The 13,783-nt window shown below is 39.1% G+C and overlaps 1 protein-coding gene and 1 long non-coding RNA gene across 3 annotated transcripts; one reads left to right on the top strand and one right to left on the bottom strand.

Annotated features, from left to right (window-relative positions):
- Window positions 1-1,832: 1,832 nt before the first annotated feature.
- On the top strand, window positions 1,833-2,655 carry LOC107668246 (uncharacterized). The gene is made up of 2 exons (XR_001631875.1): window positions 1,833-2,429; window positions 2,495-2,655. It is a non-coding gene; the product is annotated as an uncharacterized LOC107668246 (long non-coding RNA).
- Window positions 2,656-2,739: 84 nt separating this feature from the next.
- Window positions 2,740-13,264, bottom strand: LOC107668245 (thrombospondin-1-like). 2 transcript variants are annotated; one of them, XM_016460057.1, is made up of 23 exons: window positions 13,113-13,264; window positions 12,929-13,012; window positions 11,923-12,482; window positions 11,765-11,840; window positions 11,328-11,417; window positions 11,117-11,226; window positions 10,878-11,003; window positions 10,243-10,339; window positions 8,907-9,080; window positions 8,647-8,823; window positions 8,380-8,553; window positions 8,164-8,291; window positions 7,882-8,034; window positions 7,572-7,790; window positions 7,360-7,467; window positions 6,707-6,866; window positions 5,947-6,065; window positions 5,098-5,332; window positions 4,785-5,012; window positions 4,126-4,397; window positions 3,940-4,037; window positions 3,707-3,846; window positions 2,740-3,611 (listed from the first exon to the last, which is right to left on the bottom strand). In XM_016460057.1, the coding sequence occupies exons 2-23, from the start codon at window positions 12,990-12,992 to the stop codon at window positions 3,604-3,606; spliced, it is 3,516 nt and encodes a 1,171-aa protein (XP_016315543.1). In that variant the 5' UTR covers window positions 12,993-13,012; window positions 13,113-13,264; the 3' UTR covers window positions 2,740-3,603. The 2 variants fall into 2 exon arrangements, with proteins under 2 accessions (XP_016315543.1, XP_016315544.1); XM_016460058.1 differs by lacking the exon at window positions 13,113-13,264 and having other exon boundaries at window positions 12,929-13,100.
- Window positions 13,265-13,783: the final 519 nt, after the last annotated feature.

Genomic DNA, 13,783 nt, shown 5'->3' with positions numbered 1-13,783 from the left:
ACATAAATTCAATATAAATCCAATGGTTCATATACTTTTCCCTACAACTTTCACTTTTAAAAATAACCTGAAGTCATCATTCATCGTACCGTTTTATTTCCACACGTATAGCAGGTTTGCCTGGTGATTTGATCTGTTTGTTGCTGTCTGTTACAGTACAGTGGTGGGAGCTGCATGAATTACAGGATCCCTTTTAACCATGAGTTAGCAGGAGCTCACTGCAGAAAATTAAAAGCTAGAGCAACTTCCTTTTAACTTCCCGCGTAGCCTCTCATCTCATGCCAGTGCCTTAATGAAAAGTAAATTATTAGTCTCTGGCTTCCTTTTTTGCCACAGACAGTTTACAGTGGAGATTCACCTTGATTCTTTATTGAAAACATTTTATGCTATTGTACGCTCCAAATAAACATAAGGGTAGTCTGTATACACAGTGGTTTCATATTGTTCAAATGCAAAACAAAGACTGACATTACAGATGTAAGAATGTAAGACAGCAACTAACTAGTCAAAATTTCCACAATAAAGCCACAATAGCTGCAGCTTTCTGACACCTTCAGACTAGGTGTCACATAGTACGTCAAAGCTAATTCTCCTTTGCAATCACTTACTAATGAATCATTCATTATATTATGTTTATATGTTTTCATATATTTTTTGACATTCAAGACATTTATAATGTAACAAAATATGTCTAGTTCAAATAAATGCTGTGTTTGAACTTTCTATTCATCAGAGAATCCAAAAAAAAAAAAAGTTTTCAACATCGATAATAACAAGAAGTGTTTCTTAAGCATCAAATCATACTGTGTATTGGAATGGTTTCTAAAGGATCACATGACTGAGATTGGAGAAATGTCTGCTAAAAATTTAGCTTTGCCATTAGCGGAATAAAATACATTTTAAAGGGGTCATATGATGCGATTTCGATTTTTCCTTTCTCTTTGGAGTGTTACAAGCTCTTGGTGCATAAAGAAGATCTGTAAAGTTGCAAAGACTAAAGTCTCAAATCCAAAGAGATATTGTTTATAAAAGTTAAGAGTCAGCCACGCCTACCTAAAACGGCTCGTTCTAACACGCCCCAACATACCTACATCACTATGTGGGAAGATTTGCATAACGCTGCCCAAATGTTCACGCAAAGAAAGAAGGCGTAACTTTTATTCTCGCTGTTGCCGCCTCCGCCATGTCGTGAAGGCACTGTGTGATTCGTTGTGAAAGCGAAACTACTTTGTTTGGCCTTCCAAAAGAGGACGATATCTGCTTTGTCATGCCTGGAGCTGATCCGTGCTGGTTGCTGAGGAAATACTACAACTTTGCGCAGTTGATCACCGGATCGGCTTTCACCGTGGACGAAACGGAGCCCAGCCCAGAGTCATCACATGTCCTTCTGGACGCTCCGCCGCCGCTCACTCGAACCCTCCGGCCGTTCCTCACACTAGCCCCTGGCCTCTGCTCGCTGTAGGCCGCCGCTGCTCACTCTAACCCTCCGGCAACGCGCGTAAAAAGACATTATAATCCATAATTATGTCCCCACTGGATGCAACGAATGCCTCGTTTATAAGAAGACTTGTCTCAGCATTTAACTTGGAACTGACATTGACCTTGGTCTAGAATATCATGAGTGTCTTTTTAAGGCATTTACACTATGTAGCAGTTTGCTTTCAAGCACATGTTTGGGCCCAAGGTACCCTTTATGAACTTCAGTTTTATAATTACTTTGACCTTTCGTGTCATGCACAGAATTTTTTAGACTCGCTGTTGCACAACAAAAAAATCTCACGAGACACAAACATGCAGTAATAAAAAGCAGCCAAAGGCAATAAACATGTTTTACATCTATCATCTGTTTATTATTCTGAAGTATGTACCAAAATAATTGCTATACGTAAAAATAGCATTCTGCATTGTTTAACTAAGTACAAATGTTTACAGTCAAGCATCACTAATTGTACAAAAATAACAACACAATAAAGATACAAATAATGAAGAACAGAACATCCTCACGTCAGTGTGCAAACCGTTTATACAGACGGAAATGCCTCTTTCTCAGGTGGCACTCCATGATAAATTATTTAAATAGCATTTATCTACACACACATATGAAACAGTCTTACAAACAGAGACAACAAATAAAGCAATAATTTATCAACTTAAAAAAAAAGTACTGGACATTTGAAGCACTGGCAAATGTATTCCTTAAACAAATGTTGTGTTCCTCTATTTTCCATTGGGATGTGGGGCTGGCTGTTTGTTCTATATACTATTTACAACTTGTGCTACAGTAGCAATAAGGCAACCAATCTGTTTTCTTGAAGCAAAGGAAAAAGTACTTTTAAGTTTTTGCTTGATCAAATTACAAAACAGCAATGAGGTAATATTTGTACATTAAAGTTTTCCTTTATCTCTCTCTCTACAGAAAAGGCAAACAGGTCAGACGATCATCTCCTTTGGAAGTGATGGATGATTGGTTCTTGACTGGAAAGGTCTGGATGAGTAGTTTTAGACAGAACCTTGGTTATGAGAGTGTATTTTTCTTTTAAATGTTGAAATAGTTGTTTTTAGTGAGGGCAATCTTTAGAAATACCCTCGCTTTTGCTTCTTGAAGCAAAATCACAGCACTTAAAGTGTTTTATAAGTGCTACATAAATATATATAGAAAAAGTCTAAAAGACTTAAACTCAATTTAGAAATTAGCATCTCAAATAAAACCTCACACTAGAGTACTTGGTAATCTAGTATCCATATGTGGTGAGTCTTTAAACCTTGGTCTGTCCAATTCCTCTTCGTACAACCTTTCATTATGCCATTTCTAATGAATATGTTAAAATGGTTTAACCATCTAGCCCTGAGAAAACTATGCCCACTAAACCATAAGTTATCTCCCGCCAGACCTTAATGGATGTTCATGATACTTAAGATGTGACTGCTAAGCGAAACTTTAGATAGATAAACAGAAATTTAGATAAAAATCAATAAATGACAGATTTGTCCTTGTAAAATCACCTGCTTAGACTGTCAGCAAAAACAAAAACAGTATTCTTTTACTTATACAATGTTTTTAAACCATTTGTTGTTGCTTCAATACATTAAACATTCACAACTCTTTTTTTTGTTGTTGTCAAGAAAATGGTTTAAAGTTTTGATAAAATACTGAGTATTATAATAGTAATCTTTTTTTAAAGGGTTGTGCTCTCTCTAAGGTAGCCCTAATTTGGACACCTGTTCAGGAAGAGAGCATGAAAACACATGAGAGAGAGAGAGCAAAGGTTTTGAAGTGCATAGCTGTCTGTTGGGAGCTCTTCCCACACAGAGCCGAATGAGGTTTTTCAGAGTGAGATCTCAGTCTTCCCAATTAAGCAAAGCGAGGGAGACTTTCTTCTGCTCTGCCTGCTAATGGTGGAGGAGTCCAGATTCTGCATCGGAAGCCACTTGGTTTCTATCCCAACCAGTGACAGTTACATTGAAATTGACTACCTGCTTTCTCACTCCACCAGTGTGTGAGCGGCAGCAGAAAAAGTAGCATCAAATCGGTCCCTGGACTTTGCCTGGAATACATATTTATACGGAAAGGTGCATTCTTTGATCAACTTCCTGCCTGTGCAATTACACATCTGAAAAGGAACAGAAAGACAGGAAGTGTTAATGATGAATATGAATAAAAGCAAGCAAACTTTTATTTGGATCTCTATGGGATGTTGACGCTCACCTCTGCATTCATATTTGAGGTCTGAGAAGTACACCATCTCTTGTGAGAAGACAAAGAGACCCAGTCTTCCGCCTGCGTATGTTTTGTCATAAATTCTTCCAGAATCTGCCATGATCTTTTTGCCTTCATACATGACCACTCTGAAATACATATATATAAATAATTATTAAAATACATATAAATAACATTTTTTTTTTCTCCAGAATTAGCTTCCATTATCTTTTTAGTAATACCTTATGTGCCCAGTTCTTGGTCTATGAGTCAAGTGCCATCTGTAAGCAGTGAAGTCCTTCCATCCCACATTCTTTGGGTCGTGCCACAGTGTGCGCACCTAAAATAGATCACGTACATAAATGTTGGCCTTCATATGAAGGGTTTTTCAAACCTGATTTCATCACAGTGACCTTGTTGAAACGCACCTGTCCTGGAGTGTCTCCGGTGTGCCAGAGGGCGTTCCTCAGATGCTCGCCTGGCCCTGTGGTGGAGTTAGCCACTTTGATTGACAGCCCTGAGTAACCCTGTGCCTTGGTAGGTGTGCTGGACCAGTAGGTTTGTGTGATCTGCTTCCACATGACCACGTAGAAGCGAGAGCTGGACTGGTATCCGAAAACGAAGCCAGCGTAGTCATCATCCCTATCCGTGTTGATGAAGAATGTTCCACTGAAGTCGACTGAATTAAACTCATCAAAACCTTTAAAGAAATTTGGGAAAAAAAGTCAGAATTTATACATATTTTAAATTTACTGGCTATACATGTTTTGTTTTTGATTTGTGGCCATTTGCATTTTAATTTGATTATAATTAGAAAATGTCAAATGTCAATGATAATGTTTCAGTTTTTCCTAGTTATATTAATTTGTATTTTTGTTTTATTTTTTGTTCATGAATAATGAACAAAAAGTTGTATTAAATATTGTCTGTTTCCGCAAGCTAAGGTACTGTGCAGGATTTTCTACTTAATTTATGATATTAATTGATATTTTAAACACCGCCTATTAATTTTACATGTGCAAGGTATTATATTTATTCTTGCTTATGTGAAATTTAATTCTGTTTTTTTTTTAAAGACTGAACTTACCAACAGCAATGCCGGGGTCGCAGTTGACTGTCTGAACCAGTTCTTTTCCTTGGTGACGAACCACCCAGTTGGGGTCGATCTGAGAAGTGCCCTTGGGATCAAGAGGAACCATCTGGAATTTGCGGAAGTCGGTTTCACTGATGTCAAAGTTCTCTGGACAGACATCATAGATATCTAGGACATTGTCTTGGTCAAAGTCATCTTTGCAGGCATCACCACGTCCATCGCCTACAAATGGAGAAGTTAAACCAGTAAGTATAAATCTTAGCATTAATGAGTGCAATAGTTATGAATATTCAGTTGTAAAACTGACCATCAGAATCCAGTTGATCTGGATTGGGAACCAATCTGCAGTTGTCTTTGTCATCAGGGATGCCATCATTATCATCATCATAGTCGCAGGCATCTCCTTTACCATCCTTGTCGTGATCAGCCTGGTTAGCATTAGGAATGTATGGGCAGTTGTCCAGGTTGTTTTGGTGACCGTCCTCATCGATATCCTGGTTGCTGTCACATTTGTCTCCGACACGGTCAGAATCGGAGTCGAGCTGTTGGAGTGAAAGTGTAGAATCAGTAAATGCAGATGTCTCAGATTCTCTTTAAAGTAAAGTTCTATGGCTTTCTTAATTAAATTATTCCCACCAGAATGGGTCTTTTTCTAAAAGGCACAAACTTCTGTCCTAGTTGGCCCATCTGTGTAGGCTTTTTCAGAAAGCAATCTCATGTTGCTGAAGCCTCGCACTACCATAGTCACATTTCAGCGTCTAATGAGGAGGGGTGCATTCCGTCTCTTCAGTTAACCATGGCACAGGTGTGATCCGCAGGGATTGAGTGCCGACAGGGCATGCATAAACCCACCGGCAAATCTCTCGCTCCTTACTAATAACCATTCTTTACCTCTGCATATCCTTTGGGTTAATTGAACACTAGTGAGTGTCCCTGAAAAGCCTCCTAGTGCTTTATTGTGTGGCTTTGGATTCAAGGAGAAGAGGATTTTCTCCTCCCATACATAGCTTAGTAAAGACTGCGACTACCCTCTGGGTATTTTTTTAGCAATGGCTCTGAAGCTGAACTGAACAGCTCATAGATCTCTGTGGATTATATAATGGTTTGAAAGCACCTGCGGTATTCACTCACTCATTTAGGTCTCACATATACATACCTGGTCTGGATTGTGTTCCAGAGGGCAGTTGTCACACTGGTCACCAACTCCATCGAGATCAGTGTCTTTCTGGTCGACGTTGTACAGATATGGGCAGTTGTCGTTCTCATTCAAAATACCTGTCAAAAAGAATGACATAATGGTGACGATTGATTGAAAACGCACTGGAAAGTGTCAGGGTGATTCTCGCGAAACCCATCAAGAAAATATCCAGGTCATAACTTACTTCACAATCGAAAGAGAGAACGAACAAAAGAATTAAAAAGAAAAAGAGAAAGAAATTATTATATTTTGCTGTTATTAGTTTGTTTAATATTAATATTTGTATTTAATATTTTTATACAAAAAGATTTTTGTTCTCATATTCTCATTACCATAATACCAAAGAAGACATGTATCATTTTCTCATTACTGTTATGTGAAGAAAATTGTATATTATTTGAATGCTAGGATTTTTGTTGTACTTTTTACCGCCTTCAATTTATGCATTAATAGTTTTAAATAAATAAAAAAAGCTGTGAAAATTAAAAAAAATTAAAATATTGAGAGTATTAATAGTATTACAGTACTGAGAATTGGTCGTGTAAAATATGCTAAAGTCCTAAAAGTGTGACAATGCCAAAAAAAGGCTTTGTTTTCTTTATACAAAATAAAATGTATCTTATTTCTTTTGATTATGGAGTGAAATATGGATGTATTCTTGGCAGGTTTATCAAGGAATGTCTATGTATGGATAAACAAATAGAACACAGTTTCGTACCATCTCCATCAATGTCCACAGCACAGGCGTCACCTTCGCCATTGTTGTCAGTGTCAGTCTGGTCTGGGTTGCTGTTGTATGGACAGTTATCGCAGCGGTCTCCCACGTCATCGCGATCATAGTCATACTGTCTTGGGTTGAAGATGAGTGGGCAGTTGTCCTATTTTAAAAGACACCGCAGTTCAGATATAGAAACATATGGCAAATAACAGTCGTGCAATTCTCCATAGGGCCTGCTCACACGAAGGTTATTACTAGATAATAACCTATGTAAAATATGTAGTAATACATAATTTGTATTACTACAAATTACAAGTTAGGCTTGTAATTTGGCTGCAGCTGTGTAGGTCTATTTCGAGGAGTGCAATGATAAAAGCTAGCCTTATTTTAGGAATTGGACCAAGGATAATATTGAATTAGCAAGATACACTGCAGGTCTTTCAGAAAGGTACTTCTTTGAGGTTTGTTTCCAAGAGAAACTGAGTTTACTTTACACAGCCCTTTTTTTTCCACACCTCAGACTGTAAGCTATGTAAAATCTGGGTGGATTTACTTTCTTCATTCACGCACGGTGCAAAATGTACAAAAAGGCACTTGACTGGAATGAGCACCTATGGAATATACTGTATAGACATTAGATATTGATATTTTACCCTGTCATCAGGAATGCCATCGTCGTCATCATCATTATCACAAGCATCACCAATTCCATCCTTGTCATAGTCCTCTTGCCCAGAATTGGGAAGATTGGGGCAGTTGTCCTTAAAAAAAGAGCAGTAGTATATGAATATAAACACTAGCCACAATGATGTTATTTGTATAACAAATATATAACAAATAACAAATAAAGCCAATATATGCCAACCTTCTTGCATTGATAGGTTGCATTCTCGACACACACAAGATCAGCATTTGGCCAGCCATCAAGATCAGTGTCCTCTCCACAGATGAGTCCATTTCCAGCAAAGCCAGGTTTGCACTCACAGCGGTACATGGGGTCTGAGAAATGGCCCAGGTAGTTGCAACGAGCGTTCTTATTGCAGTCGTGGCTTCCATCGAGGCAGGGATTGCGAGGCGTGCACACCTGCGGCAAAAGATAAATCAGTCAGCGCACATTAGTTCATGAGCAGGTGCAATGTTGATAATCCGTAATCTTTTGGTGTTCTCTCATTTACCTGTTTCTTGGAAGCAGCGTCCTCCACACCTCGACCAAACGGCTGTGGGCCTGTGTAGCGAGAGGGGCACGGCAGGCAGTTGTAGCCTGGCACTGTGTTCTCACACCTATGGACTCCATTAAATTCAAAGCAGGCATCAGGGACCTCCTTACACTGTAACAGAGCAAAAAGGGCAATCTGAATGAGATTTTTGCTGCCCACTGCATTTCATTACTAAAATAATAATTCAGTATCAGCCAGGATTTTAATATTTGTCCATCCCTAAAAAGCAGGGTACTGCACCTCATTGATATCCTTGCAGTTGATTCCATTGCCAGTGTATCCTGTGGGGCATTTTCCACATTTCCAAGAGCCATCTGGGAAGCTTGTACACTGGGCTCCTCCAAAGCATGGATTTGAAAGGCATCCATCTGTAAAAAAAAATGAAAATAAGTGAATGATTTCCCTCTGAAACACAGACTAGTGTCATCTAAAGGGTTGAGTGACACTGTAACTCACCAATTGGACAGGCTTGCTTGTTGCAAAGCTGGTTGGCCTTTGCATCTCCCACACAGTCTTTGCCGCCATACACGGGTACTGGATTATTGCAAAGACGTTTACGGTTTTGGACGCCACCTCCACAGGTGGCAGAGCAAGTATCCCAGGGTGACCATGGTCCCCAGCCACCATTGACTATGAAAAAATACACAACAAAAAATTGGACAACTGCACTTTTTATGAAAAAAAAAAAAAAAAATGGACACACTGTATAGGGTGTTCACTTACTCGGACATGGTGATTTCTCACACCTCTCAGTTTGCCGACCTTCACCCTGGCAATCTTTGCCTTCCATCTGAGGTGTTGGGGAGTTGCAGAGACGGATGCGTGTGATAACGCCAGCACCACAGGTCACTGAGCAGGAAGACCAGGGTGACCAGTGACTCCAGCTGCCATCTTGCTTAACTGAAAATGATAGACGCGGGTTACTTTTCTCCTCTACTGTGAGGAAAAACCATAGACACTTTTGGCCACTGGGCACCACTCACAGCGCTTGTCACACTCCTGAAGGTAGCAGTCTCTCGTCTGCACTGACGTGCCCTCGCAGTTGTTATTGATGCGGTCGCAGGAGCGGCCACGCTGCTGAATGCCCCTTCCACAGGACACAGAACAATGGGTCCATTCAGACCAGGGGGACCAGCCATCCTCAGCGGAGTCGCTCGCTGTCAAGAGAGCAAAATGAGACAATAGCAGAGCTATTCCTTCTTTCTAAAGCAGCAAAATAGAGAAAGGCTTTTAATACTGGGCCTTAATGGACTCAATTTAGCCTGGGCAGCTTGAGACAGAACACTCCAGGGAACCCTGGCATGAACCAAGCAGCTGGAATGCTGGGGAAATGTCAGTGTATTTAATGCACAGGGATACCTTTCTCCAAATGTGGAAATGGTATTTGAAAACACCCTTGATTATGCCATAAGTTCAAACACATGAGGCTGATATTAATTGAAATCCTTGCTATGCATGACGAGCCCTCAAGACGTGAGGAGCCTGCTGTTTCTTTTTTGAGACTTTGCCAAACAGCACCAATTTTCCACCTCTCTTTAACTAATATAGACAATTATGGCCATTTAGTGATTCAGTGATGCACAAAGCTCTAGTGTTCCTTTTATTAGTTAAACTTCAGTTGAGAAGTCTATTGTATGATGCAGGAATGACTGTGGATGTTTGGGTAGTAACAGTGCTTTCAATTTAAAAGCTTTTAAAAGTCAAAATGTTGCCTGGTTAACAATATATCACATTCAAGTTGACACAAAAGTGTTTTGTTTTTTTTGTTCGCTTGTACATTTACTTTTAATCTGTGGGTGAGTCTCTTAAGCTTACCAAGGCTGCATTTTATTTATTTATTTATTTATTTATTTATTTATTTTTTACCAAAAATACAGTAAAAAGAGTAATATTGTAAAATATTGTTACAGTTAAAAAAAAGTGTTTTCTATTTTATTCTTTTAAAAATGTAATTCATTTCTGTGATGGCAAAGCTGAATTTTCAGCATCCATTACTCCAGTCTTCAGAGTCACATGATCTTTCAGAAATCATTCTAATATGCTGATTTGGTGCTATCAATGTTGATAAAATGTTGATGATTTTCAAAATTCTTTGATAAATACAAAGCACCGTATTTATTTTAAATAGAAATCTTTTGTAACATTATAAATCTCTCTGTCAATTTTGATCAATTTAATGTTTTTGCTGAGTAAAGTATTAATTAAAAATGTATTTTACTAACCAAAACGTTGTATGGTAGTATATATATATTTCAAAAAAATTATTACAATGACTCTAAGTGTCTAAACTTTGTTATACAGTAGTTCAGTTGCACTTACGGATTCCACATCGAGGGCAGCACTCCCCATCAGGCACTGTGGCATTTGCGCATGGGATTAGGGGACATGAAATCTTGCGGCACACTGTTGCAGAGTTCTGCGGTTAACACAATGACTCTCATTAATCATTTGTTAAAGGATATGTCAAGACTGGTGCATTTGAATGAAAAAGCATGGCCTCTTGCTGTAGTACAACACCACATTCAACGTTACAATTTTCATTCAAGTCATCTTAAATTTAAGCTTGAGAGTGGATAACCTGGTCGTATTTAAATCTGTGTAATTAGGCATGTAAGTATTCCTCAGTATTAATATAATGTGGCACTTCATAGAGAATAGGCTGAAGGCATGTATATACCATAAATATCATAGTTTATAAGGTTTAGTTATTTGACTGTATTCTCTTTAGCTACCTCAATTTCACACTTTTAATTAGAGGCTAGGTAGTTCAGGGAAATGGATACACCCAGCTTAAGTCTGCCACAATGGACAAGACTAAGACCAGTACTGTGTATCACACAGCGCCTACATAACATGGCTCCCGTCTCGCTAACACACAAATTAGTGACTTAATGACAGAGCAAGCAGCCCTCAGAGTCTAACAAGTACATGTCTGCAGGTTATTGGGTTCTCACCTGGCAAGTGCACTCTGTGCAATCATCCACTGTCCATTCTTCCTTGTTTTTGTGCACAATTCCATTGTGCAGACAGACACCACGATGAATGCCCATGCGACTCATGAGCATGTTTTTCTCATCCGTCTAGAAAACAGAACAAAAATTGAGGTTTGATTATGTGGATGGAGTGTATTAATCTACAGCATGTGTCCACTACACAAGTTCAGTATATTTATGTGCAACAACTTTTTGCTCACCACTTTGCGGAGTTCATTGGACAGCTCTTGCACCACCACACCAAGACCTTTCAGTTCCTTGAACATGGCAGCCAGGTCCTCACATGAAAAGCCACAAATCATCTGCAGATCTTCATAGGAGAAATATACAGTTTGCAATGGTTAAAATTGCATTTGGATTCTCAACTTGTGTATATTTTATTTGTATGGATTACTTAAAGGGAAGGATTACCTTTTGTTTTGTGGCCAGTGTAATCAGTCCTGATTGCAGGTCTGGATCCATTTATGGGATTGTCAAGGGTGATGATATCAGTCATAACTGCTGCAAGAGGAAAGGGCATTCAGATGGCTTAAAGTTCATTATAAAAAAATATTAAGCTGATGGAAAAGTTGAGTGAAAAAATAATGAAAAAAGGCTGATGACAGTGAATGCAGCTTCAAGTCTTTATCTTATATTGCTATTGTTCATTCACTGGCACAGAAGTAGTGCTCTCATGTTATTTAAAATACAATACAAAATTAAATACAATTTAAAAAATATATGAATATTATTAAATTAGTTATTCATATTTAACCACCAAATTAAAGTCAGTGTGGCATAATCAAGATGCAAGAAGCTGTTTTGTCATCAACTTTGCTTATGGATTCATACACGTGCATTACACTCACAGTTTTGGCATCCTTTATTCCTCAGAATTGCTTCCAGTGTGGTTCCGAACACAAAGCGCACGTTTTGCAGCACCCCCTAAAAAAATACACAAATGATTAATGCTTCTTACTTTATTTGGCATGCAACAGGATTCATAGACAGCGAAACGTCCACTCACCATGAACCTGTCCTTCACTGCGCCCTTGCCGATCCTCAGGCTCGCCACACCTGGGGTCTCCTGAGTGAGGATAGTCTGGATAGAAGCATCGAGCTCTGCTGTATTCACCTCCTCACATCCCACATAGAACTGAACCCTGTCCTCCTGCACGAAAATAGTAATGTTTTTCCAATGTCCCACCGCCAAATCCGCTTCCTCGATGGACACGACCTGTTGCTTGTTTTCAGTGGAAAAAACAATGTCCAGAGTGTTGGCTTTCCCGTTGGAAACGATTTCGAATACGGGTCCGGAGCCATCTGTCTTCTCCACGGTCAAAAGGCTTCCCCTCGTGTGTTTGAACTGCTTGAAATTGACCAGGAGCAGAAATCCTCTCTCCGCGTGAATGGAATCGATTAGGTCCCTGAAGGCGCTCTCGGGAACCGGGGGAATCAGGTCGGGGTTCAGGATCTTGTAGGCGGGGCTGTATGGGTCGTCGCCTTTCACCAGAGTCACCCCGTGGTTCTTCCTCGGCACTTGGACGAGCTCAAACAGATCGAAAACACTGTTGTCGTCTCGACTTTCTACCAGGAGTCAAGAAGTTAACGAAATCTCATTATAATGTACTTAATATTAACGAATATTTTTTTTTTATTATACGGCTCTCTTTGTTGTACTTGATTCTGTTTGGTCAATTCAGCGGTCAATTTTTTGACCGCTCATACACTGTTTTCTTCATGGGTGCTCTTGTCTTAATAATAAAATGAACGAAACTTAAATTATTCTTTCATTTTAATACATGTATTTAGGTAGCCGTGTAATAAGTAGGATAATGCATAGAAAGCCGGTCATTATTGCAAAATAAACCCATTCATAAACCCCTTCACCCTTGTTGGAGTTTATTTTGCGATAATTACCAACTGGCTGTCAATTATTACTGTAATATTTAACAGCTAGTTATACTTTAAACCACACCAGCATTCACTCACAAACGCTAAACGCCATCAGTTACAGATGTATCATCACTCACCTGCGACTCGCTCGCTCTCGCAGTTCCATAGCATCAGCAGCAAAAAGATTGCAGCTGACTTCATTTTTTTACTTGTTCTTTTACCTATCAGAAGTCATAAATAAATGTGTAAGTTACTGAAAATTCAGCAAAGCTTAACCTTAACAGGTCAATCAATTATTAAAAAAAAAAAAAAAAAATGCACCTTCCACGGGTTTAAAACAGCAGCAAATCCAGGGAAACTTGATATAATTCCTAAGATGCGTTAATCAAAGGTCGTTTCAAAATAAAGAAATTATTTTCCTCTTTAACTGCGGTCTACAGCATTCGGTGTTTCTTTGCTGTATAGTTCCAGTGGCCAATCTAACTTTTACCAAAGAGAACAAAGTGCTATTTAAATAGTTTCATGACATTCCTGAGCGCCCGTCTCCTCCAATCAGATGCTGGAAGGGAAAAGGGACGAGCTTGCGTTACCTCACAGAGCGTTTGCATAAGTTACACACGAGGGGAAAACGCACCACATTCCAACGAACACATGCCATAAACATACTTTTGATTTTCGTGACCGCTGCTTCCGTTTAGTGCCTATTTATTTGCCGCAGTCCTGATTATTTTTGTATCCACGTACTGCTTCTTGTTTTGTCATTCAATAATCCCAGTTAGGCTATTTCTTGTCACCGAAGTCTCTACCCTACTGTTCGTTGTGTACATATTTTATTTCAGTCCATCCATAATGAACGACTAAAACGTTTTCACGTTCAAGGTGCTACTTTATGTTAGAACAAGTGTTTTCTATAACGAGTAAGTAAGTTTAAAATGAGTGCTATGTGCCATGCACAGCATCTTATAGGATGCTCGTGAAGAAAGTGCAGCAGT

The sequence above is a fragment of the Sinocyclocheilus anshuiensis genome, unplaced genomic scaffold (assembly GCF_001515605.1).
Source record: "Sinocyclocheilus anshuiensis isolate Anshui unplaced genomic scaffold, SAMN03320099.WGS_v1.1 scaffold1341, whole genome shotgun sequence".
Taxonomy (NCBI): Eukaryota; Metazoa; Chordata; class Actinopteri; order Cypriniformes; family Cyprinidae; genus Sinocyclocheilus; species Sinocyclocheilus anshuiensis.
Note: the sequence above shows the minus strand (reverse complement) of the source record. Positions and strands in the feature narration are given on the sequence as shown.